General features: G+C 46.1%; 2 protein-coding genes across 3 annotated transcripts in view; both read right to left on the minus strand.

The window, feature by feature from the left end:
• PPFIBP2 (PPFIB scaffold protein 2) overlaps positions 1–560 on the minus strand; it is a 145,018-nt gene extending 144,458 nt beyond the window's left edge. The window contains exon 1 of one of the 2 annotated variants that reach the window (XM_028116897.2): positions 375–560. In XM_028116897.2, the coding sequence (XP_027972698.2) occupies positions 375–446 (72 nt within the window). In that variant the 5' untranslated portion in view covers positions 447–560. The remainder of the gene's footprint in view (positions 1–374) is intronic. The other variant, XM_088017458.1, reaches the window with a different exon arrangement.
• A 3,667-nt stretch (positions 561–4,227) lies between these two features.
• On the minus strand, positions 4,228–26,933 carry OLFML1 (olfactomedin like 1). The gene is made up of 3 exons (XM_028116994.2): positions 26,808–26,933; positions 24,372–24,660; positions 4,228–5,018 (listed from the first exon to the last, which is right to left on the minus strand). The coding sequence occupies exons 1-3, from the start codon at positions 26,931–26,933 to the stop codon at positions 4,228–4,230; spliced, it is 1,206 nt and encodes a 401-aa protein (XP_027972795.1).
• Positions 26,934–27,194: the final 261 nt, after the last annotated feature.

The raw sequence follows: 27,194 nt of genomic DNA on the forward strand, positions 1-27,194 counted from the left end.
TCTCTAGATTACGCGGGTGCTTCGGTGACATATCGCACAGAACTGAGGTGACTGACCATCCTGCGCATCTCCAGGGCCATGCTGGCACCTGCTGGGGCGCGCGGATTGTCCGTAGATCCCGGGCAGGGTTGGGTGGAAATTCGGAGCAAATCCACGGGAGTTATACCCTTCTCCCAGTCTTCTGGCCAGAGAAGAGGGGAGGAGGGTCCCTTTCCTTGTGCCTGGGACACGCTCCGGGGCCCTTATTGGCACTGACCCCCACTCCTCGGGTGGTTCTTGAATCTGGGGGCTTTCGGTTCCCCAGGCAATGCACCCGCGGGGGCTCCCGGTCCGGAACGCGCAGGGGACCTGGGGCGTGGGGAGAGCCCACTGACCTGGCTGCGGGGCTCCTCTCCGGGCGGCTCAGGTGCGCGGGACGCTCCCGTGTCCCTCCCACCTCCGAACATGAGAGCCGGGAAACGAGCTGCAGGCCACTGACCCACCGACCAACTGACCGACCAACCAGCGGACGGAGCGGCCGCGGCCGGGTCTGGAGCCCACGTGACGGGGGCGGGACCCACGGGAGGCTCGTCCCGGAGCCCAAGCTTGCTCCCACCCTCCTTCCCCCGGGACCGCCCCTCAACTCCCCTTCCCTCTCGGGCAGCGCGGCGACCCGCAAGGACCCCTCTGCCACGGGTTCCCTCTTCTCCGGGACCGGCCTCGTCAACCCCGCCCCTTCGAACCTGCCTTCGCCGCGTCCACCCAGCCGCGGCCCCACCCCCTGGAACGCGTTCAGAGCCCACAAGCCGCGCCTCCCGGAGGCCACGCCCCCAGGGAGCCCCGCCCCGCCCCGCTCCTGTCACCTCCCCCGCCTGCACCCTTCCGGCCCGGGGGAGACCGACGGGCGGGTCTCGGCGGTAGTGCTGCCAGTTCCCTGGGCTTCTCCAGCCTTTCAGCATCATTCCCCGGCCGTAGGAAATGAAAACGAGGAAGCAGAGAAGCAATTTGTATCGAGAATTGCAAAGAGAGAGAAGCCACAGAAAGACCGATTAGAGGCGCACTCAGAGCAGCAACCCATTGGGTATTCCGACTCCCCGGACCCGTGCGATGCAGTCCAAATTGAGGTTGGCCCGGTCTCTGAACAACCCGTTTGGAAGGCTCGGAGTCACTGTAGAGTCTGGCCGCGCTTGAACCCCGCGACCTGGAGTGGAGGTCCCCCTAGTGGTCAGCCCCAACCAAAGACACTTGCTTTGGGTCTTGTGAACAGCTAAGGACACGAAGCATTTCCCTATGCTCAGCACGAAGGCGGGGTTCCACAGACCCGAAAAAAGCTTTGGCACCTCAGACCACAGGAGTGGATTCTAGAATCAGGGCAGGACTGGGCCCTGGAGACTCAGTCCAACACCTTCCCCAGCGTATGGCCTGAATCCCCTTTGGCTGTAGTGCTAGGTTGTTGCCTTGCCTAGGCCTCCAGGGACTGGTTGCTCAGTTCAGCTGATTAAAATCCCTGTGGGCAGCAGATGGCATGGACACCGCAGACTCTGGCACAGACCCCAGCTCTGGCAGGAGTCACGACAGCCCGGGCCTCAGTTTTAATCTACATTTTTCTACAGGCTGGACAAACTCCACAAGACACATCTTTTTTCCAAATTACCTTTGTGGTCTGAAATTACCAGTGTGCCAGGAAGACTTTTACATGTGAACAGAACTTAAGCCACCCCGGCAAATATGAGACTCTGGTCACTGCAGGAACGTGGCCAGAAGCAGACCAAAGGCAAAGCCAGCAGAGGAAGGCTGGGGCCCATGAGAGTTGTGTTACAGCAGGACACCCTGCAGTTCTCTTTCACTTCCTTAAAATAGCAGCAGAGGCTTTTGTAGACCTAGGCGCTACGCAGTTCACATGAGTTCATGGGTGTTTCCAAATCCCACATGTTACTGCCCCGGTGGACACACTGTCCCAACCTCAGCCCCTAGAAAATGCAAATTTGTTCTTAGGATGATACAACTACTTCTTTTTTAATTACCTTAAAAAATGGTGTTAAGTCACTGGCTCTCAAGTTTATTCACACTTTGGAACCATTTGGGGGGAGGAGGCTTAAAATATCTGCTGTCTGGGTCCTGCCTCCTGAGGTTGTGATTTAAAGATCTGGGAGTATGGCCTGGTATTGAGATCTTTAAAAGCTCCTCAGGTGATTCTTATGCACAGTCAAGTTTACTTTACAACCACTGCCATAGGTCATAGGGACTTTCATCCTGACTAAGATCTGACGAGAGACCCCAGAGCTGAACAGTTCACCAGAAAGAAGCCGGAGACCATGTTTGTGGGCCCATATGCTGTCCTGCCCTGGCTCCCCGGAAACAAAGTGGCCCATTTAACAGGGAGACGATGTCTTGACCTAAAAGAGTGATTCTAGCTGCAGGAATTTAATTTGTTAGTGGCAGGAGCACCCTTTAGAACTGTCAAATCCAAGTGTATCACAGATGAAAGGCAACCCTCCTCTTGGCCTCTAAAGGAATTCTGCGTGCGGGACCCACACATAATTCCACTCACCGATAATCCCACTCTACCCTCCTCCTGAGGCAGTCCCCTGCCTTATTCCCGTGAAATAGGTAATGGTATTTTACCCCCGTGGTACACGATGTCTGTAAACCCATGGAGTGGGGCCCATCACCATGTTTATGTACCCATACCTGCCTCCTTCCACAACAGATCGGGGCTGTGTAGCTATTAGAACTGTGGGTAATTGTGCTGTATACATGGGGTGAGTAATTCCATTCTGCCAAAGCTCTACTCAAATGCTCTGGGGGAAAAACGTCTCTTCATCGCCCGTGGTCCCACCCTAAGCTTGGCAGAGTTGGCAAAACAGCTGCAAGCACACAAAACAAACCCTCTCATGTGACTAACCTGGAAAGGCAGAGGCCTCAGCACATGACACAGACTGGCACCACAGCCTGTGCTGGTGACCCACACTGGGCTGAACTGGACAAACATGTGGGAAAGATTTGAAGAAGCCCCTCTGCACAATCACAGCTGTCCTCTGTCACCTGTGCCACTTGGCAGGCCTGCTGTGACAGGGAGTCACTGGCCCGCTACCTGGCTTCCATCCAGATTCCAGAAGCTTTCCCTCCCCAGGGCCTCAGTGTGCTGGGGAGCTTCACAGCGAGTCCAATCTCAGGCAACACTTCCTGCAAGCCTGGCTGCTGAGGGAACGTACGCAAATCTAACCTGATGAGGCTTATTTGCTTAGTGTCGGTTTTATTGTGTTTCCAGCAAGGAAAGAGACACAGGGGAAGGCAGGACAAGATGAGGCTGCAGGTGGGGTCCTCACCCTTAGGCTGTAGGCTGGTTTTCTGGAGGAAGTAGCTTTTGAAGGTCTTACGGAAAGGTCTTCTGCAGACATGAAAACCAGCCGCAGGGGACAGACCATGATTTTTTAGGATGAGACGCTGAACATACATATTGCTTATAAAAGGCTGGGTGAACACACATATGTATTTGATGCTCCCTTGGGCAATGGAAAGACTATGGGATTTGCAGTATTTTCTAGACCTATTTTCATTTTGAGGCTGTGTTCCTCTGAATGGCTCACCTAAACTTCTGTCATCTCTAAAATGGCAATTATAAAGACCTCTTCTGCATATCTCACAGGGTGGCGTGAGAATTAAATGCTGTACATAGGAGCAAACACTTTGTAACTGCCAAGTGGTATTTAAACGTGAGTGGCTTTATTTTCCTCTTGTATCTCCTCAGCTTGGTGAAGGGGCAGAGCTGGGGGACACAGAGATTAAACATCAATAAGAAATTGTACTTTAGTTGGGCAGTGAAAAACGGAAGAATACCAATGGGCATTTAAGAAAGAGGAAAGAGCATCAGGAAAGGTCAGGACAGGAGCCAGGAGTATTAGGAGGTGGGCTACATTGCTAATTGTTGGCAGGGGAGGAGGATGGAGAGGTGGGGGTAAAGGAAAGGCAGGCCGTAAGCTGGATCAGCATGTGCAAAGCCTTGAGAGCCAGGAGGTTTGGATGGGTGATGGAGGTTGAAAATTTCCGAATGATAGACTCTCATCTACGCTCTTGGAAGATAACTCAGGCCGTAACATCCAGGGGAAGGATGCGTATGCAAGCCCAGTTCTAGTCCCTATCCCTGTATGTGATCAGAGGGATACTGTATTGCAAAGGGGCTGTGGCCTCAGTGTCCCAGGGAGCAGCAACCACAGCCTTAGTGCTCTCCCTCCTTGCTGTACTGCATTACTCCAGAGGCTGTTTTCTCTTTGTCTGGAGTTTGTAAATGATCTGGTTTCCATCATTCCAGGCATAGAGCTGCTTATCTCTGGGGTTGTAATGGATCACGGAATGACTTCTTGGCCGCCTGGGGAAGAACAGTTTGGGCAGATCGTCCTCACTGATATTGCCCAGCGGATCATAGACACAGGTGATGCGGTGAGGGCCATAGCCGCCAGAACTATAGACCACATAGAGAACCCCACACAAAACGAAGGAGGCTTCGGCATCCTGGCTCCTGCATGGAGTGTCCCATGAGTGTTCCACTCCCAGTGTGCCAGGTTCAATTTTTGTGAGAACCAAATGGCCATAGACGCCTGGCCCTGAGTGGATGGCCCAGAGCCCATGCTCATCCACAGCCAGGTCAATGTATGTCGACGGGGAGTGCTGGTAGACCAGTGCTCGGCCTGCCCCTCCTGGGAGCAGCATCCGATCTTCCACAGCCCTCTTCTGTAGATTATATTTGATGATCTCATTGAGAGTCCCTTGGTTGTGAAAAAACAGAAAACCTTTGTGGATCACTTGGCCTGTTCCCTGCCAGGAATGTGTTAGGATTAGCTTCCGCGGGGCTGGTTTGGTGCTATCCTCCATGAATGCCCGCATGTTTGCAAATTCCCAAACAGTTTTGTTTCTGGATCCAACTAGGAAATAAACCTTTTGGGAATTGCTGACAGCATCTTTCATCCAAGAGCCATGTGTGTCCATAGTCTTCTTCACTATTTTCAGAGACTTTACGCCCATCAACATGTTGTCACAGCCTGGCCAAACAGGAGAAAAAGGAGAGGTACTTTATAGACATGAGATGTCTGCTTTTCTTACAGATTACTTTTGTATTTTCTGTTTATTGAAGCACAGTTTACATACAATGTTACATTAGTTTCACATGTACAACACAGTGATTCAACTTCTCTCTCTGTTATGCTTGCTCACAAGGGCAGCTACCGTCTGTCACCATACAATGCTATGACAATGCCATTGATTATATTCCCTATACTGTGCCTTTTACCCATATTTATTCATTTTGTCACTGGAAGCCTGTACCTCCCACTCGCCTTCACCCATTTTGCTCCCCCAAAACAACGACTAGTTTGTTCTCTGTATTAATGGGTCTGTTTCTGCCTTTTTTTTTTTTAAATTCCACATATAAACGAAATCATATGGCATCTTTCTCTGTCTCACTTATTTCACTTAGCATAATACCCTCTAGATCTATCCATGTTGTCACAAATGGCAAGATTGCATTCTTTATGTCAGAATAATATTCCATATACACCACACCTTCCTTATCCGCTCATATGATGGACACTTAAGTTGCCTATATATTTTGGCTGTTGTAAATAATGGTGCAATAAACAAAGGGATGCATGTATCGTTTCAAATTTAGTACTTTTGTTTTCTTTGGATTAAATACCCAATAGTGGAACTACTGGATCATCAGGTAGTTCTATTTTTGATTTTTTGAGGAACCTCCTTACTGTTTTCCACAGTGGCTACAACAATTTACATTCCCACTCATAGTAGACAGGGTTTCCTTTATACTCCACAACCTTGCCAACAGTTGTTATTTCTTTCTTTTTGATAGTAGCCATTCTGACAGGTATGAGGTGATATCTCTTTGTGGTTTTGATTTGCATTTCCCTGATAAGTGATGTTGAGCATCTTTTCATGTGTCTGTTCTCACAGATTACTTTTTTTCCTTCAGTGTCTAGAATAAAGTTATCACACATAGATCAATCACAGTTTATGGTATGGTTTAAAAAAAATCAAAGAATTAAATGAATAAATGGGTTTCTGTTAAGGGAGCTGCTGTCCAATTATAAGAGTCAACGTTTTATTCAAGTCAGGATATAAACAGCTATTTGCTGGGTCAGAGACCCTGTTCACCTCCTTGGGGTTGACACAGTGAGAATCATTTAGGGATGAAGCTGCCTGATTCAATTCCATTTGCCAAGCTTTTACCAAGTATCTACTGTGGACTTAGATTACAATGCTCCCAGAACCATGCTAACTAAGTATTAAGGATAAAAAATATAATATCAACCCTAACCTTGAGGAGATCACCTTCTAGTTAAGGATTCTGGCCCTTAATAATCCTATTAGAACATTATAAGAACTCCACTCATCCATTCATTTATTTATTCATGAATGCATGCATGTAGTCAGCAGACGCTGGGTACCTACAAAAGGTGAGATACTGAGCTAGGTGTTATAAACTGGGGTGCAAACGTTTTGAGGTGCAATGATAAATTAGGAACGGTTCTTGCTTTATAGGTACCTGACTCACTACAATAGAGAGCTTAAAGTGAATTTTTTAGAAAAGGACAGAGAATGGTGATATCATTTGAGGAAGGGGATAATCTACATTTGAATTGACCCTTAATGGGTACCGTTCTGAGATGGTTGGGAATAACATTCTTCACAATTCACAAAGCCACATTCACGACTTGTGTTAGTAAAGTAGTGCAGAATTTAAACCAATATAAACTAAATATTTGCTGTTGCCTCAAACTAGATGCGTAAAACAAAGCAGTGGATTGGAACCAGCTCTGGGCCTGGAGCATTGAGGGTGGGGTTAAGGAATATGGATTCTAGTCTATAGGCAGGGAGGAAGCTACTGAAGTTTTTGAGCAAGAGTGAATCATGGTCAAGAGTAAGCTGGCAGTTGTGTGTATGACGGATACATGGGAGAGAAACCAAAATCAGGGAAACCAATTAGGAGAGTACTTCTATAATCCAAACGGGATCATAAGGGTCTAAAAATAGGTGGAGGAAGATGAAGTGGGAAAAAAAGGGATTTACATTTCTCCAGCTCCTCTACCTTCAAGCAAAAGCCCTCCCTTCTTTGCATCTCATGCTATCAACTCCTTTAGTCTAAATCACTGATAGCTCTCTGGGACACTACCCCATGTGCATCAAGAGCCTGAGCACCTCAACCTCTTCAACTCCACAGCACCTTGCTTTCAACCTCCTCTAGCAACCCACTCCCATGCCCATACTCTGGATACCCGCCCCCCCCAAAACGGTTCCCTATTAGAAATGTAAAACTCTACTATCCTAGCCTCTGCGATAATTCCTTACCCCTCCATTTCTCACGTCTTTGTTCTCACGGACTCAGCTCTTCCATTTCCTCATGCCCTCCAGTCCCTTAACCTCTGCTTTCTCCCAGTCTCTTAACTTCCTTTCCTATCTAGCTGACACCACTGTAATACCTCTCTCACCAGTACCCTCACCCACCAGCCGCTTGTTATTCCACAACACCCGCTCTACAAAAATCCCCGATCCTGCATGAGGTCAAACATCCGGCTCCGTCCCAGAGAGTTGTGTGCAGAAAATCTCACAAACGTGCCATTACACATAAGGGGTCTCCAACCTCAGCTGAGCCCTGAGTACCATACTGCTCTCTCCATGGTTAGCCCCCAATCTGCTCCCCCTCAACCATATACATACACACTACCCCATCAGTCCTTTTACTAACAGTAGATTAACTCCTTTGAAAAACTAAACACCATTAGACATGAAGTCCCTCCACTTCCTGTCCCTCATATAAATTTTCTTAAGGTGTTCCTACCTGGCTACCCTCCCACACATCTTAGAAGAGGCCACATCATTCCTCCTGTCCAAGACTAATACATTCACTTGTGCTCTGATCTCACCCCTTCCTGGCTTCTTCTTGACTTCCTAGATGAATTGCCACCTTTCTGTTACCTCTAATTTCTCCTTCGCTGCTAGTTCCTTAGCTTGTAAACACCTTGCCTACATTCAAAAATAATTCTCCCTCGATTAGGCACCACTCTCTAGTTACTTCACTCTATCATTTTATATAGTTTCTCCTCCAGAATAGTTTATGTTCTCTGGGTCTACTTCTTTCTTATCTTTCACTTCACAATAACTTCTTTCTCATCGTTCACTTCACAATAACTTCACAGAAACTACCCTTCATCACTTCCTAACTGAAAACTCAGACCTTTATTATTCACATCTTACTTCATCTTTCCACATCATGACAGTATTGACCAATTCCTCTTTCTTGGAAATTCCATTCCCTTTGATCTTTGGGTCACTACTGTCTCTGGGCATGCCTCCTACTCGTTTCTTCTTGGCTTATGGCAGAGACAGTGTCTCTGTTCACCAAATGCCATTCCATTTTCCTCCATATTCCTTCCATTCCATATTTGCAGCTTTCTTTGTAGTTAGGCTGCACCCACTGACCTGTCTTCTGTCCAGTGGGATGTGGACAGAAGTGTTGGAAGCCATTTCCATCTGGCCCTTAAATAAGCTATCTTCCAGATGACCTTAGTGTCTTGGAATTCTCGTGGTGTCCAAGTTAAAGAGGGATAGGGGCCAGGATGAAATTAGTTCTAAAGGTCATTTCAGGAAAGGTGGGTCATCAGCTCTGATGGTGAACTTGTTGTGGGGACTGCCCCATTAGACAGTCTGTTGTGAGGTGCAGTGTCGTGGAGGTGGGGAGGAATGGCTTACTAGAAGCATGAGGAATCCTTTGGGTATCTCTCAAATCCTGCCAAGGTCTGTATGGAAATGGTATGGGCCTCCCTCACTGACTGCTGGAGTATGTGGTAGTGGGATGCCAAGTGTATAGCACTCTCTCCAGGACCACTGAGCTCTCTGCGGGTTTCCCTCAAGTCTTTGCAAAGGCTTTGATATAAGAAGCTGGCTGGGCCAGTGGGTTGTCATTTTCTTCTTAATAAATGCCTGGGTTCTCCAGGCCAACTGGGGACTCTCTAGAGTCAGAGGGCATGAAACAGGATGAAGGGAGAGAAACTGGACACGAGGAGGAGAGGTGCACAGCCAGAGACGTCCCAGAGGTTCTCAGGTAAACAAGCACTGTAGCAAACTGCTTGTTAGCGCCAGCTCTTTGGAGAGCAATTCTATCACAGTCCCCTAATCAATTCATCATCTACTCTTATCATACCTTTTCTTCCCTCCTCACTCTTGTATGAAGATCTTGCCTCTTATTCACTGAGAAAACAGAAGCCAGCCGAGAAGTGCACCATCTCCTGCCTGCCTTGCTGTACCAGTTTCCCTCAGGGTGGCCACTCTTGCGTCCTGGACTCCTGTGCTGCGTTCCCCACAGCAGCAGCCGTAGTGAGCTTTTAAGAATGTCAGTCAGATTATGCCACAGGTCTGCTCAAAACTCACCCTGACTTCCCATCTCACTCAGAGTAGAGTTCAAGTCTTTACCTTCCAGGCCATGTGAGCTGTCCCCGCACTGCCCCTCTGGTCTCTCCTACAATACTCCCACCTGCTGCATTTCATTCAGTCACACTTGCTTGTCTGCTATTCTGCACATTGTGCCAAGCACCCTCCTGCCTCAGGAGTTTGTCACGTTTTTGATCCCTCTGCTTGGGAACCTTCTTTCTAAGATATGTACATGGGTGGTGTCCTCCCTCACTTCCATTAGGCCCATTCTCAGACAGTCCCTCATCGTTAAGGCCTTTTTTGACCACCCTGTAAAAAATGGCAACCCTCTTCTCCAGCTCCCTATAACCCCCTTACCCTAGTTCATTTTTCTCCAAAGTGCTTATTATCTGCTCTCTGGCATAGTATAAATGCCTCTGTTAACATATTTATTGATTGATTCCCTTCAACGGAATGTAAATGCCATGAGAGCATGCGTTTTTCTTATTTGTTTCATTCACTGCTCTATGTCTTGCCCCCAAGATAGCAACTGGCACATAGTAGGCCAGTATTTACTAAATGAATGAATGAATGAGTTTTCTAACCACCAATTGTATCTGAACCCATATTCTCTTGTTCCCTTTATTTTTGCAGTGGCTCTCATCCCCTCTAAACCTACCCAAGGACTTAGCCTCGTCTCTCCTACCCTCCTAGACCGTCCCTCTTGGTAAACAAACAGAACTTTCTAGTGTGGCCCTGTTTTTTACTTCCACTTTCTATATAATCCACTTTCTCTTCTCTATTAAGGAGTTTCCTCCTCTCCAATTATGCCCTAAGCTGCTCTAATCAGGCTTCCAGCCTCCACTGGTCTAAACTCTCCTGCCCATTCCACAGAATCAGTTCTTGTCAAGGTCACCAACAACCTCCATGTGGCCGAACCCAAGGGTCAATTCTCAGTCATACATCCTAATCAACTTCTCAGCAAAATTTGATGACTCGATCACTACCTCCCCTTGAAACTCTTTTCTCCAGATTCTGGAACACCCCTCCTCTTGTTTGTCCTCCCGTCTCTCTGGATTTTTTTCTTGACATCCATTGTGGGTTCTTTTTCCTCTCCCACTCAAGGAGTAAATGCTTTGTCCTCACATCTCTTCTCTGAGCCACCTCATTCTATCTGATGGTTCTGCATACATGTAAATTCTAACTAATGATGAATTCTGAATTTGCCTCTGGAATGACATCCTATCTGGATGTCTACTTAGCCCCAGATTCACTTATCCAACTGCCTGCTCAGTGTCCCTACTTGGGTATCTTCAAACTTAACCTGTCCAATGCAGAACTCTTACTCTTATCCCCAAAACTCTCTTTCTCCCTACTCTTCCCATTTTAAGCAAAAACCACCAACCACGTTTCTTACCTAGAAGTCATTCCTTTATCTTTAAGACTTTATTTTATTTATTTATTTGAGAGAGAGGGAGAGTACAGAGGGAGAGTGAGAGGGAGAAGCAGGCTCCCAGCTGAGCAGGGAGCCCGATGTGGGACTCGATCCCAGGACCCCGGGATCATGACCTGACTGAAGGCAGATGCTTACCTGACTGAGCCACCCAGGCGCCCCCTAGAAGTCATTCTTTTTCATTCTTAACTCCTTTCTCTCCAGCGCCCCACCACATACAAGTTCTGATAACAAAACTAACCTTTAAATTATGTTATACTTAAATTAAAATGCTCAGATCTGTCTCTCTCCTCCTCTTCCCACCACCCATCCCTGTGCCCCCCGAATCCTCCCCTCTTGCCTAGACCACTCCAGGGATCTCCAATTTGTCTCCCCGATTTTACTCTTGCTTACCTACAATATGCTCTCCACAAAGCAGGAGAATTAATCTTTTTAAAAACATACATTATGGGGCTGAGCTGCTAAACCCATTCTCCCGTCACTCTTGGAATAAAATGCTAACCTCTTATCTTGCCCTCAAGTAGCTACATGATATTGCAGCTGCCCGTCTATGGGACTTTAGCCTCCACTCTCCTCCCCCTTGCTCACTGGGTTGTCATCACACTGGCTTGCTATTCTGGGAGCAAGTCAAGTTCCTTTCTGCCTCGTGGCTCTTGCATTTGTAATTCTTTCTGCCTTGGGTACTCCTTTCCCTCTTCTCCCCACAGTCTGCTCCTCTCATCCTTTACACCTCAGTTTCAGTATCATCTCCCTGAGGGGCTTCCTGTGACTACTGCCCCTAAATTTAACATGGCCTACTACAACATCTTTCTTATTTCCTTGAGATTGCTTGCCATATTCCATAATTCTGTCATCTGTTTTATTTACACTAGCTTATTGTCCTTCTCCCCCACTCAACTATAAGCTCCACAAAAGCAGGGCTTTTGTCTTCATGTTGACTATTGTGCCCGACTGCCTAACTTAGTGCTTTGTGGGTTCAATAAATATCTATTGAATTAATGAAGAAAATAGCTTCATTCAAACAGATGTTTTCCTAGAGCCTCCTTAGTGTTGTGCATCTGGAGTTCTGACCACAGGCCTGTCTTAAGTAAATAATAATTTGTAAAGTACTTTAAGGCTTTTAAGATACTTTCAAATCCATTATTTCATTTAAAAATCTGACACAAGGTTCTCGTCAAATGGCCGGAGTGGGCGGAGGATGCAGGAATGAGGGTTTAAGCCTGCAACTGCTCATAAATGTCTTTAATGGAGAAGAGGAGGGGCCCATGGGCCACTAGAGAAGCTCAGAAACTGTTTCCGACTGAAGAACAAGCACAGAGGCTTGAGAAGTTAATAAATATCTACAAATATATACAATATGCTTGGCACGGTGAGAAGTACTTTATTTACATCAACTTGCAATAAGTGCTTATAATATGCCTAAGTGGTCAATATTTTAATCTCCATTTTCCAAATGAAAAGAAAAGGCTCGGACAAGTTCCTTGGAAGGTCACCCGGCTATGGGTCCTCTGAGCTCAGTGGGAACCCGGAGGCAGGGCGGGCCAGGAAACCTCCAGCCAGCCCCCAGGGACAAGCCCATCCCTCCAGAGGGAGAGTCAGCAGGCTTACAGCCCAGCTATAGAGGGGCACTGTGTCTAAGAACAAGGCACATTCAATGTCTCACAAGTGAGAAAATGTTCACTTAATATACAGCAGAAACTAAACAACCATTGTCCTCTCTCTGTCTACTCCTCTCACTACACGCAGAATCCTTAGAGAAAGAGCAAAACAAGAAGAGAGTGTTGATAGATGGTTTTGATTAGGGAGAGACAGTTCTGAGAATACAGACACATAGAATTACCCCTTGTGCTGTCCTTCCTTTGTAGAGGAAAACTGGGAGTCAGAGACCTGAATGGTCTGAACCCGGTCTCTGGGTTTCTCTGTGTCTCCCTAAAAGTCCCTTTGTCAATCTGCCCTTAGCCCTAAAATGAGGGGTTTAGGCTGGATGTTCTCTAGGAGTTTCTTCAGGGCTGAGAGTCTATAATTTTATAAATTCCTCTTTTGGAATTTGGAGAAAATATACTTCTAATGTTTGAGTAAAAAGGTAAGATCGAACTCCCTGCTGTGTTTCTCTCTGTCTCTCTCTCTCTCTCATAGCAGGAGAAAAAGGTTGAGGAAGGAAATACATTTAAAGCCTCTGAGTTCAGTCAAGATGCAAATTATTTTAACAGAGACAATGGCAAGCAAAGTTCTACCTGCAAACCAGAGAATGCAAATCTCTGGTTTTCCCTCAGGCACAGTTGCAGGCAAGCAATTAGGAGAGGATTTGGCCCAAGGCTTCATAGTGACTTCATATACAAATATCACTTATTTGAATTTTTAAAATTCTTTTCCCCTATTTAAGGGCAACACTCTCCAGACATGGTGAGACTTGTCCCTCTACAAGGAAGTGACTCAACTCCCCTCTAGTTATGGTCTGGATGTTGGTGGACAATGGACTAGGGGTTGAGGTGGGAGAGAAGGGGTCCAGGGAAACAGGTAGAGAGTCTGTGAGTACAATCCAGATAATGATGGACATGGAAAAATGAGTATGGATTCCAGAAATACTCAGGAAAAGAGGGGTCAGGTCTTAGTAACTGGGTAGATGGAGGGAGCCCTCAAGGATGGGGGTGATGGAATGCACGAGATAACAACAGAGAGGGAGCCCAGGTTTGCTTGGGTAAAAGAGGGATGAATTCATTAAAAAAAAAAATTCCTATAAAATCATGAGTATTTTGACTGCTTCTTGAAATTCTGTGCTATAAAACTTGACTTTTTCAACTACCTGGATTGTACTCATGTTAATAAACATTAGTCAACCTATCAAGTGACAGGTACAACATTAGGCTCCAGAATGACAAAGATGGCAGCTCTCAGATGAGCAATTAACTAAAAAAGCTCCCCGATAATAAAATGAACTTGTCAGTGCAGACTTAATTTGTTGTAGAAATTAGGGCTGTTTCCATGCTTTCTGCCCACAGAATAAGTTTCAAATATCTCAGCATGGCACTCAAGATCCTTCATCTGACCTCTTCCTGGCATGTCCCCACCACCCCCAGTCTGGTCATTCGTCAGCAACTTGCCATGACCTCTTACACGTTTTAGAGTGTGCCCATATTTTTCCTTAGCTCACCTTCACTAACCTGGGATACATCTACTCGTCCTTCAAAATAAGATTCTCTGGTCCTGCAGAGCAATCAGTTGCTCCTTCCTGTGTGCGCAAAGCATTCCATGCAGGTCTCTTCCGGAGCAGTTATGGTGCTGAATCAGATCTGCTTACTCAGTTTCCTTGTAAGCACTTCAGACAGGGGCTGGGTCTTATTTATGTTTTTATCCAGAGCGCCTGGGATCCACCACGTGTATCCTTCCTATCTAATCTCTTATTGCTTACTGTCCACAAACACAAGAATCAATTTGATTCAGAGAATGCAGTATTAGTGTTCAAACTTCTATCCCAACCCATACTCTGCCAACTCAGAAATCAGATAGGTTTAATAGCAAGAGGTAGCAGATATTAGCAGGTGGTCGTTCACACCCTTGCGAGCCTGGGTAGATGCATGGCAGGAGAGCAGGAAAGCTGGCTTGTGTGAAATGGTACTCAGTGAGCCATAGGGGATTTGGCTTTGCACGATGGTGAATCCAGGCTTTAAAAGGGCCTGGAATACAATAAGCGCTCTATATGTTGGTTTGGGTGAGTCAGATGGAAGTCTAATAAATCTACATTAGAGGTTTTTCTAGGTTCCCAGCACTAAATTCAAAGTCTTCCAAGGTCCCCACTAGGCTGCCCTTTGTCAGTGATTAGCACGATTCTGTGAGAAAGAAAACAGATTTGATACATGGCTGGTTGTTTGCATGGTTCTGTCCCTCGACATCAAGTTGGGAACTTCACAGGAGCAGATGTGGGAGATGTACGAGTCAGGCGTGTGAGTCGGGCCGACTCCCACCGCGAAGTGCCTATCGACACGGCCAACCTCCTTCACAGGTTTCCTTTGGGCGCTGGCCAGCTGCCAGAACCCCCACACCTTAGCTGATTTTCTTTTCTTTTTTTTTTTTAAAGATTATTTATTTATTTATTTATTTATTTGAGAGAGAGAATGAGCTAGAGAGAGAGAGAGCATGAGAGGGGGGAGGGTCAGGGGGAGTGTCAGAGGGAGAAGCAGACTCCCTGCTGAGCAGGGAGCCCGACATGGGACTCGATCCAGGGACTCCAGGATCATGACCTGAGCCGAAGGCAGTCACCTAACCAACTGAGCCACCCAGGCACCCACCTTAGCTGATTTTCTTCCACGGGATTTATCATCCTCTCTCTGACATATTTTAAATTTATCTGTTAACCTATTTATTGTTTGACTCCCCTCAATAGAATGTACACCCCACAGGGCAGGGCTTTGTCTAATCTGTTGTTTTTACTGCTGTATGTCCTGTCCTAAAATAGCATCTGGCCCATATTACAATTTTTCTATTTTAATTATGACTATGGTAAATATCAATAGATGTAACTTACATCAAGAAAAATTCTTTGGGGTCCTGAATAATTTCTAGAAATGAAAAGGGTTCCTGAAACTAGAAGCTTGAGAACACTGCCCTGGAGGATCCGGGTGGGTCAACGCTCTTGGGAAATGAGGCATTGAAGTGGGCAGTCCTCTGAGGAATATCTGACCAAACAGCTCCATTTTGAATCAATTATCGGACTGTTGCAACATTTAAGCATTCCAAGGTTATAATTATGAACTTTTTGTTTTTATTTTTCATTTAAAAACCGAGCTGGTTTGTGTGTGTGTGTTTTAGGAAGATTTTATTTGACAGAGACATAGCGAGAGAGGGAACACAAGCAGGGGCAGTGGAAGAGGGAGAAGCAGGCCTCCTGCGGAGCAGGGAGCCCGATGTGGGGCTCGATCCCAGGACCCTGGGATCATGACCTGAGCCGAAGGCAGACGCCCAACAACTGAGCCACCCAGGCGCCCTTGTATGTTTTCTTGTTTTGTTTCTTTTCTTTCTTTCTTTTTTATTTGAGGGAGAGAGAGAATGAGAGACAGAAAGCACGAGAGGGAAGAGGGTCAGAGGGAGAAGCAGACTCCCCGCTGAGCAGGGAGCCCAACGTGGGACACGATCCCAGGATTCCAGGATCACGACCCGAGCCGAAGGCAGTCGCTCAACCAACTGAGCCACCCAGGCGCCCTTGTTTTGTTTTGTTTCTTGCATAGTGTTTTTTGTTTGTTTTTCTCCTTGTAATAATATTCTTAGCAAACTAAAAGGGATAGAAACGTTCCCAATTTCTATGTGTGGTACTGCCATTCTCCCATTTGCCTGGTTAGAAAACAGAGTCATTTTGACATTGTACCAGATTCTTCCTGTGAGTTAAATCTCACTTCATCCTGTTCTCACCATCCTGTCTCAGAGTCTAGGACCTGCTCTCTTGAACTTGAGCTTTGCAGCAGCCTCAAAACCATCAGTCACAATAATGCCCAATTTACGGCTTCCGTATAGAAACTTGCCTACGTAAAAACAGATCTCGTTTAATGCCTGTTTCCAGGAGCATCAGGACCAGAAGACTTATGAGATGCTGTCAAAGGTCCTAGTGGAAGGGTGGGCTCTAGAGCCAGACTTAGAACTTGCTTTGGCCGAAAGAATTCAGTACAAGTAACCAGACCTTAGTGTGAATGCTTTCTCTCTCAGAGGCCTGCCTCCACCATGGGAACAAGTCCAGGATCACCTCCTGAAAGAGCAGGGACCATCTAGAGGAGATCCAAGCCATGCGAGCTGAGACCAGCCTCAGCCAGTCATCCCTTGGGCCATGTGCCACTGGGGAACCAGCCGAGAGCAGCCAAGCCCAGCCCAGAACTGCCCTGCTGCCTTGCAGACTCCTGAGAAATAATCAGTGATTATGGTTTTAACCCATGAAGTTACAGAGGGGTTTGCTACGCTGCATTATTGTGGTAACAGAAAACTGACCCAGACAGTGAGCAGAAATGGAGGCGGACATGAAGCTGGTGTGTCTGGGGCGGAGGAGCAAGCCTCTGAATGTAGCAGGAGGGTGGGAGGCAGACAGGGCTACATGAAACACTCTGCACCGTAGTTTCTTCATCGGACCAGAAGTCATAATGGTATCTGCCTGGCAGGGTTGTCGTGGGCTGGGGACAACATAACAGACAAAAGGGCTTAACGCAGTCTTTGGCAAATAGCTGCCTCTACTTTCTAATAAACTGTTCCTCAAGGTCAGAAAATACTGATTTCCGCTCTGTTCCAGGTACTGTGAGAGACTTGGAGAAGACAGCAGGAATAATGCAGGGGCGTGTGAACTGCATTTTGTTTTCAGAACAGCACATCAGACACCGCCTAGAGCGGCGGGTGGACAGGGCCAGGCAGCGGTGACACATGAGGCTGAGAAACACTCTAACTTCACATGTTCAGCTGTTGGCGTGTTATCTCCCTTTACATAGAGGTAAATAGAGTAAATATAGTGCAGATATTCATAGTTTTTTTTTTAAAAGATTTTATTTATTTATTTATTTGACAGAGAGAGAGAGAGAGAGAGAGAGAGAACACAAGCAGGGGTAGCGGCAGGCAGAGGAAGAGGGAGAAGCAGACTCCCCGCCGAGCAGGGAGCCCGATGTGGAGCTCAATCTCAGGACCCTGGGATCATGATCTGAGCCAAAGGCAGACGCTTAACCGACTGAGCCATTCAGGCGCCCTGATATTCACAGTTTTTATTTAATCAGCAGGTGTTACTTTTGTGGAGAATGACAAAATATTTCAAGAAAGCTAGGTTGGGGGGGTGCCTGGGGGGCTCAGTTGGTTAAGCATCTGCCTTCGGCTCAGGTCATGATCCTGGGGTCCTGGGATTGAGCTCCACATCCGGCTCCCTGCTCGGCGGGGAGCCTGCTTCTCCCTCTCCCTCTGCCTGCCGCTCTGCCTACTTGTGCTCTCTCTGTCAAATAAATAAATAAAATCTTTATTAAAAATTAAAAAAAAATAATCTGTTTGTGATTAGGAATCATCATCACACAGTGACCCAGAGGGAGGACGCGGTCCTCAGATGGGTCCCACCCGAGATCATAGACAGCTGGGCCTCCTGACTGCGGGCACCGAGTCTCGGCACAGAGGGCTCCCACCCTGCGTGACACCGCGACCACCCTGGAGATGGCCCGCCCAGCCCCCAACCCCCTTTGGTGCACACCCATCCTCCCCCACTGCCGGTCAGCCCTGTGCACTGTGGCCAGAATCGCCTTCCCCAACCTCCCTCTGAGCCCTGACACAACGTGCTTGCCACTCTTGAGCACAACAGCACGAGGGGAGAGGCAGCCCGCCCTGGTTTGCAGCCCAGCTCTGGCCACCATTAGCCATGAGAACTTGGACAGACTGCTCACGCTCTCAGTGCCTTGATTTCCTCACGTAGAAAATGGGCGATAACTACAGTACATACACACAGGGGTGCTGTGAGAATTGGATGATATAACAACAATAAGATAGATACTTAAAGATGACTGAGTACGTAAGAAGCCCTCAATAATTATTAACTATGCTGAGTCACCTTACTTTCATTGCCCAGAGGCTGAAAGCATGGACTGGCTTAACACAGAGGAGCTTAGCTCCTGTCGGGTTCTTTCATCTGCTCTCTGTGACTGAACATGAAGAGCCAGTAGGCCTCTGTGCTTCCCACAGGCTGTTCCAGTTGCTTGAAGCAGCCTCTCCTCTGCTCTCCATTTAATCCGTTCTTTTCCCATTATGAAAACTTGGCTTGAGGGTTACTTTTACTACAGTCCCTCCCCCACCTCTCCCACAGCAGCCCTGACCTTCCTTCAATTGCTTAACGCCGGCCCCCCTTGTGAGAGTGCTCATCACTCTGGCTGTGACCCTGGCTTCGTCTAGATGGCCTCCCCACTCGGCTGTAGCTTTTTGAGGACAAAGATGTTACCCTATTCAATGTTCCATCTTGAATGCCTGGCACAATGCTAACATAGGCCTGGAATTCAGGTGACATTTGTTGAATTAGGGAGCAAATGAATGAGCTAGAGACAGAAGGAATGGGTGTTCACTCTACCTGGAGCCAAAAGCCATCAGCTAAAATAACTCTGGGACCTTCTAGTAGTATCCACAGTGATGGGACTGGAGGTATCCTCCTAGACTGCAGGTCTTCCACATAAGTAAAAAGAAGAAGTGCTATGTATGTAGGCCTTTCTGAACCCAGTGCAGTGACCTATGGGGCTCTGCAGGAGACAGGACAGGCAAAGCTCTACACACACCTTTGGTGTTGCTGGCCCCATAATGCAGCACCTTCCGGGTAGAGAATGTGTGTGGGCACACACGTGCACACAGCGCACACACACACTCACTCTCGCTCTCCTGCACTTACACTTGTGTGTACACTCTCAATCCCTTCCTTTATGGTAAATACATTGCTGCAAATTAGAGGTATATATCTCTTCATGTTTGGTGGCACTGGTCACAAACGAGTGGACCTTGGGAGTTGACTCACAGAGATGTTTTATTTGGCTTCCAGTGGGTTTATTGTTTTTTTATTTTGTTTTGCTTTTAATGGCTTTGAATATGGGGCAGGCACGTTTATAATACCTGAATGGATCTCACAGGCATTTAAGTGTGCAGCAACAGACTTTCTTTTTGAAACATGATCTAATAAAAGATAGGAGTTATTTAATTCAAGAGACAGAGGGTTACTTGAGGTCACTTATGTGCACCCTTGCAATAAAAGGAGCTAGAATGAAACAGGAAATAAAATAAAATCTGCTCTAATGGCTTGTTTTGACTGCCTTGAGAATTTTTCTTCACAAGCTATTTACAAGTGGAAAGAGTTTAATACTCTTATCCACGCAAGAACACAGCCTGCGGAATCTGCGAAAAACTGTTAGTTGGATAAATTCTCAATCTGGGTGTCTGAGGCAGTGTGCTTTGCCATAAGCTGCCAAGGGCAATGCAAAATTTGTTTTTACTAATAACAGAGTGCCAAAGATTTGGAATGACTTTTAAATATAAGTCAGATTGTGTACCAGTACCGTTCACTGCATTCTAGACTGTGTGAGTGTGTGTGTGTGAGTGTGTGTGTGTGTGTGTGTGTGTGTGTCAAAGAGATGGGGAGTGAGGGAGACAGGAGGAGAGCGTGTGTGTGAGTTAAAAAGATTTAAGAATTTGACCTAACCCCAGAACAACCCTGGGATTGCAGCTCTCATGTGAATGTCGTTTGGGGATTGTCTCTAAATAAAGGCTAAGACTTGAGAACAGCTCTATAGGCTACAGCTTCATTACAGGGCAATTCTGTCTTATTTATCATCCCCAGTATCTGACCCTTCCTAGTTGACTGCGAAATATTCCAGGAGTAAATGCAAACCATCTTTTTTTTTTTTTTTTTTTTTTTTTAAGTAGGCTCCATGCTGAGCGTGGAGCCCAATGTGGGGCCCAATGTGGGGCTTGAACTCACAACTCTGAGATCAAGACCTGAGCTGAGATCAGGAGTCGGATGCTTAACCAACTGAACAACCTAGGCACCCCAAATGCAAACCATTTAGTGATGTCAGAATTTTCTGGAAGTCTCCTGAGACAAGGTCGAATCTCCCAAGGAAGTTGCACCATTCTCTCCCTTCAGGGTTTCCAAAGAAACTCTCTTTGTAAGACAGCATGTATGTATGAAGGAAACCCTGTGACGTGACAACCCCTCCCTGCCCTGTAATCCTGAGGTGTTTGCTCACACAAGGGGGCTGACTTGAGTCTTAAGTATTTTAGTAGGAGCTCTGTAGCTGGCTCAGTCCCTCCTGGCCAAGGACAGAATGAGGTAGGCAGAGTTCCAAGATTCGCTCCCCTGCTGTACATGCATACATAATCCCCTCCTCTTGAGGGTGAGCAACACCTGTGAATATGACAGGCTAGCATCCAGGATTTGGTGACATTGCAAGACAAAGGTGAAGGGATTCTGCAGTATAATTAAGGTCCCAAGCCAGCTGATTTTGAGCTAATCCAAAAGAAAGTTATTAGGGGTGGGCCTGACTTACATGAGATACAAATTCTTAAGAGGGACTGGGTACTTCCTGAAGAGAGACACTCCCCTTCGGGCCTTGAAGAAGCAACAGCTACATTGTGAGCTGCCGATGTAGATGGGCAGCCTCTAGAAGCTGAGGGTCTCAGTCTCACAGCCACGAGAAAGTGAATTCCGCCAAAACCTCAGTGAGCTTGGAAGGGGACCCCGAGCTCCGGGTGAGAATGGAGCCCCACTAAGGCCTTGACTGTACCCTCCTGAGACCTTGAACAAAGGGTCCAATTAAGCTGTGCCTGGACTCCAGACCCACAGATACTATGAGATAATGAGTATGCATTGTTTTAAGCTGCTAAATCTGTAGTAGTTTGTTACTCGGCATTAGAAAACTAAGATACATATAATTACTAACTGAAATGGCAAACAAGAAAAAGTGGGGGATGGGCATAGTATACAAAATACAGAAAAGTTGATCCTTGAGCAGAGAGCCTCTGAAAATAATCGATCAATACTAATCACACAGCTGTGATTGTTTACAGGTTTGTCCTCCCCTAAACTAAGCTCTGAGGGGACTCTGCCATCAGTATCTCTTCTACAGACAATTTTTATAGCCTCCTCCATGGGCTGCGCTGACCTAGACTTTGTGAATACAGAAATGAAGATGTCCATATGTTCCATATGCTCATGGTCTGGTTGAGGAGTAAATACACACAGATACATGTGGTTGAGAGTATTAATGTTCCCTTGGAGGATTTAATGAGATACTCCAGGAGCACTAGAAGCCAATCTGCCTGGCAGAAGGGATTCATTGAGAATTCACAGCATTTTTGAGTCAGAAAGGGGGAATGAGAAAAGCCATGTATATATATAAATGTAAATGTAAATTTATATATATATATATATATTTAATTGCAACTGCATGTGGGTAAATTATGGGAGAAGCAGCAGCTGAAAATCAACTTGGGTCACTTCATAAAGGGCCTTTCCCATATAAAAGGCCAAGAGATTTGAATGGAATTTTTGGTGTTGATAATTGATGGAGAACAGAAAAAAAAATTCTACACAGAGGACTAATATGATTAATTTTGTGTTGTGGGAAGGTCTGTGTGACAGCAGACAGCAGGCAAGATCAGAGGCAAGAGGAGCATTAAGAAAGCCAGCGCAGGGTGCAGATACCATGTGCTCAGCCCTCTATCCCTACCGTGTAGCACACGGCCCATCCAGTAGGAGGGGGCCAAGAGTGTTTGTTGAATCTTAAACCAACAAATCATCAAATGAGGGCTCCGGAGGCAACAGGCATGGAAGTAGCAATCGTGGAAAGTTGAAAGTTTTCACTCACCATGGAGCTGGGAGAGGGAATACTTCAGGCCTCCAGTGTCGGAGGGATGAAGCAGAGGATAAGGGTTGAAAGAGCAGCAAGTTCAGAACCAGGACCTCTGCTGAGCTCTAGCTGGAGACAAAAGGGGTGACCCCAAGATCTGAGAGGCTTAGCAGGACCAGGGATTAGGAGCAGCTCAGGGAACCTGAACCATCACCATTCAGGACCGGGGTCCTGCCTGACCCCTGGCATGAAAGTTCAGGCACATTCCAGCTCAGGTCACATTGGTACTCAATCCTTCCCATCAGCTTTTTAGGCAGCCTCTGTTCATCCTCTGCTAGATCACTCTCACCCTTTTCCTCCTTTTTCCCTCTCAGAGGGGGTGGTTCATATCAAGACAACGTCAGAGCCAAAAAGAATCGTTTACTCATTCAACCAACTTAATCAATTGCTTCATATTTCAGATAGGTATCCTTCTTTTTGCCTTCTGCCTCAGCATTAAGATGTTCTCTTTTCTATCAAAACCTGATAACCCCTCTGTCTGTGTTGACAAACCTCCCTCTATCCATTCATTTCTTCACTTAGTTATTCATTGACAAATATGCATTGATCATAGATACTATTCTAGGCACTCGGCTACAGCATTGAACATAAAATGCAGGATCCAGGCTCTCACAGAGCTGACCTTCTAGATGGAGAGGCAGAAAATAAGCAGTGAGCAAATAAATAAACTAGAAGACTTCAGAGTAATAAGTATTCTGAAAAAAAATAGTGGAGTAATAAGTGCTCCAAAACTCCTCTTAGGTTTCTTATCTCAACATATTTGAGACCCACCACCCAGTGACCTAAGCCAAAAATCTGGTAAGTGTCCTGGACTTCTCCTTCTCACTCATTTTTCACTTTTAATTATCAGTCACCAACCCATGGGGATTCCAACTCTCAATGGCTCTCAAATCCATCTGCCCTTCTCCATCTCAATGACACTTAATGCAGACACCATCACTTGTCCCCCAAATTACAGTAGCCCCCCCAACTGGTCTTTCTCAAATCTCTCCCTCTTCCCTCATGTCATGCCCCTGCTGAAAATGGTTTAGTGGTTCTTTATTGTTTTTCCAGTCAAGTTCAACCCCTTTTGCTTTGCATGCAAGGTTTTTCATTATCTGGGTCCTGCTGAACCCTTGAGTCTTGTTTCTTGTTCCCCAAATGCACCTGCCCCACAGAGCTTCCACTCAGACATACCTGCAGATCTTCATGTTAAGGGTTTCATACTCGCATGCCTTCAGTAGGTTGTACCTGCCCCTCACATGCCCTCTGCTCATTCTTCTCTAACACTTTGTTCAAAACTCAGATCAAGTGCCACCTCATTTAGGAACACCCTTCTTCTTATAATGACCCATAGAGTTCTTATCAGGATTACAGTGAGAAGATGTATGAAAGCTTTGGCACAATGATGGCACTCAGCTTTTATTTCCCTGATGGAGTTTCTTGCATTTGGGGCAGATATAATTAAATATAAATAGTTTTCCTGTTTGCAATGAAACCATCTCAGAATACAGACTCTGAGCTAGGCGACTTGTCTCCCTCATTGTTTTAATAAAATGGACAGGAAATTTTCTTTCTCATTTATGTTTTCCTTACTTGATACCTGTTACTATAATTTGAGCTCCTAACCATTATTCTTAATGGCCTGGAAGTGATTTGAATGGGATCACAGATTAGGACAAATCCTCTAAATATCACCATCCTGACAATACACACAGTAATAATTCACTGCAGTCCCCAGCCCTGAGGGTTGGCTGGTGCCATTTAAAATTTCAGACTGTTTCTTGGCACATTTGTAGCCACTCCCTACTCCCAGGGTACTGGGAGAATCCACCAAATTTCCACCCTCCCTGGAAGGATCTGGGACTACACATCTCTTCCAAACCAAGGTCTATCTGGAGATTCCCTTCCTGGGCTGACCTCTGACACTGAAGTTCTGACCTTCCATGGGGCCTTTAGGATCTCTCTGTGAAATGAAAAGCTGCTCTCTGAGAATGACTTTCCTTCAGACACCTGTTCCCTGCTAAGGTTTCTCTCCCAGCACCTGCACCCAAAACCACACATCGGGTTCTTACTCTCCTACTTGGAGACTCCTATCTGTGCTGCATCTGTGTCTCTGATGTGAGTCCCTAGAAGAGCTGTCAAAGACACAGTTCCCTTACTTGCATTCAGCAGAGTCCGGATCTTCTTCTCTTCTTCCTCCTCTTGGATGAGCTTTTCTGCCAGGGTCTTGTCCTCTGATTCCACGCACACGTCAGCTTCTCGCAGGTACTCCAGGTAGTCGATCTCCCGTTGTGCACGTTCGACTCTCAGGACCAGGTTAGTCACTGCACTCTTATACTCACTTGTGTAGGTCTGGCATCTTCCCAGCATAGTGGTTATGTTTTTTGAGAACTCTTGGAAGTCTTGAATGTATGCCCTCATTGCTTGGGTACATTTTTCCAGTCCTTGCTTCAGTCAGAAAATAAACGCTCAAATTATTGCTCATTATTTAAATTAGGCAAGTAATATAAATAGCTATCACTCACTGAAGAAGATTTTTAAAGTGCAAATCATCGTAAGGGGGAAAAATAAAAATCACCTGTAATCCCTTAGTTCAAAGTACCACTGATTTGCGAGTGTATCAGTTTTTAAAAGTTTTCCCATGCATGTCATCATACATATATAAATATGTATTTTAAAATGTGATTTTACTATAATGTTTGGTAACATATTTTCACTTGCTAATACACTGTGAACATATTTCAATACTAATTAGTAGATAGCTATATGATAATTTTAATGATACAGAATTCCATTGCTTTTATGTCCTATTATTTATTTTATTAGACTCTTTCTGATGGACACTTATGGACTTTTCAACAACGCGGAAAAGAATCTTTGTATTTACATCTTCGTGTACTTATCTGGTTATTACCTTAGGGTAGATTTCCAGAAGTAAGCTCCATCCCCAGCACCTGGCACAGGGCCTAGCACATAGTACTTAATAAATATTTACTGAAAGAAAGAATAATGTCAATGAAGACCAGAAATGGGGTGGCTGGGTCAAAGTGGACGTATACTTAAAGCTCGTTTGGCAGTCTATCAAAATGCTCTCCATAAAAGTTGTAAAAATTGAGACTCTAGACAGCAGTAAGACTGTTCACTTTAAGGAAAAGAGAGAGTGAGAGCTAGAAAGAGAGAGAGAGAGAGAGAGAGAGAAACTCCCTAAATAGGTCTTCTGATTTCTTTTGCACCCCTCAGACATGAATCCATCAGGGTGGGGACTATATCAGTTTGTTTGTAAGTGTCCACACTGGCCATCAGTGACCACCCTTGGGACTTCACTTCCCCTCCAGATCCTGACCAGGATGGCGAGATCTATACAAACCATACCCCTATCTTTTTCAAATCCACATTCATAGCCATCAAAGTACTTGTCTGTACTTTATACCCTTGTCCGCAGATCAACTTTTCAGGTCCCGAGGAAAACCTGCAGGGATCTGGCCGGCGCTAATCCCAGGGTGAGTCAGTGCTAAAGGCAGAGGGACTGCTGTTGAGGGTAATTCTGGCACTTTCAAGGAGGCACACTGGGGAGGGTCTGTCTGAGAAGACGACAAGTGAGGCAGCAGCTGGCCTCGGAACATCACCTCCCCCGCCCCCCAGGCCTCAGCTGGTTGGCTGGACAACATTAGGAAATGCGTTCAGCCTGCTCGTTGGAGTGATTTTACTTAACTAGATGATCAACTAATTTGGACTTCAAAATTTTTCAAGAAAATATAGAGAATAAATATTGGAGGTAAGTGTCTTTGGGGAAAAAAAGGGTCTTTGGAAGAAGATAAATAATTTATCAAAATTTAACTTGTATAGAAGCAAGGCGATTAAGTATGAAATAATTGCCAGCAGTAGGTCAAGGACTAGGGTGGAGGGTTACATTTGTCCCTGGGAGCCTGTCTGTGTGGCAAAAATGTGGGGTTTTTACAAATTTTAATGAAGCATGCCTGGATAAGCGTCCCCAGGACTTTCTATCTGACGCAGCTGAAATCTACTCATTTCTAAACCCAAGCATGGCGCCGCAAAGAAGCTAAGACGTAGCTTCTTGGTACATCATGACTTTTTACGGTGGCTTCATGTTTTATCATAAAAAGACAAAAAGAAAAGCAAAAACCTGCTACCATCCTGATGTGGTAAAACATGAATAAAAAGTGACCCGAAATTTTTAATTTTTATATTTAAAAAATTGAACTATTGAATAACAACAACATTTTGGACATTTACCACCATGCCAGGTAACGTCCTAAGTATGGATTAATTTATTAAATCTTCAGAGTAGCCATAGGAGGTTAATTCTATTATCATCCCATTTTACAGATCAGAAAAATCGCTAGATCAGAGCATGGAGTGAAGTCCCACTCATGGTCGGGGAGTGGTACAGCCCGGACTCTGGAGTTGGTGCTCTGAACCACTAGACTACGAAAACTCTCACGTGCGATATTGGCAATGTATTCGGCATTGACTACGTGGGGGAACATGCATCCCAGTAGATAGGGAAGCTGGGCTAAGATAAGGTGACTTCTGGGAGGCCCGCACCCCGGATCAGGTGTACAGATGCCACCTACCTCCAAGACTTGAAAGCGCTGGTAGATGTAGTGCACCATGCCCGGGTCCTGGGCGCACTGGGGTGGGGGCAGAAGAGCCACCAGGAACAGAACCAGGACAGCAGAAGCTCGCCGGAGGGCCATCATTGTCCTGCAAACCGTCCAAGGGTGGAATCTTCTCTGCTGTGCTAAGAAAACCCAAGGGTCCAGGTGGTGGTCTCCTGCTTTCCAGCCACTGCCGTGAAAATCCTCTAAAAACAGCCAGAGAGCCAAGCCTGCTTGTTATTCCACCAGATGCGTGATCTCACTTTGCAAGCCGGTGATCAAGTCCAGCTGTTGGCAAACCCGTCCCTGGAGGCCTTGCAGGTCGACTTGGGGTAGAGGGCTCCTTGGGTCCATCTGTTACCA

The sequence above is a fragment of the Eumetopias jubatus genome, unplaced genomic scaffold (assembly GCF_037043125.1).
Source record: "Eumetopias jubatus isolate StellerSeaLion01/CBP00866 unplaced genomic scaffold, mEumJub1_p1.0 scaffold_13, whole genome shotgun sequence".
Lineage (NCBI taxonomy): Eukaryota > Metazoa > Chordata > Mammalia > Carnivora > Otariidae > Eumetopias > Eumetopias jubatus.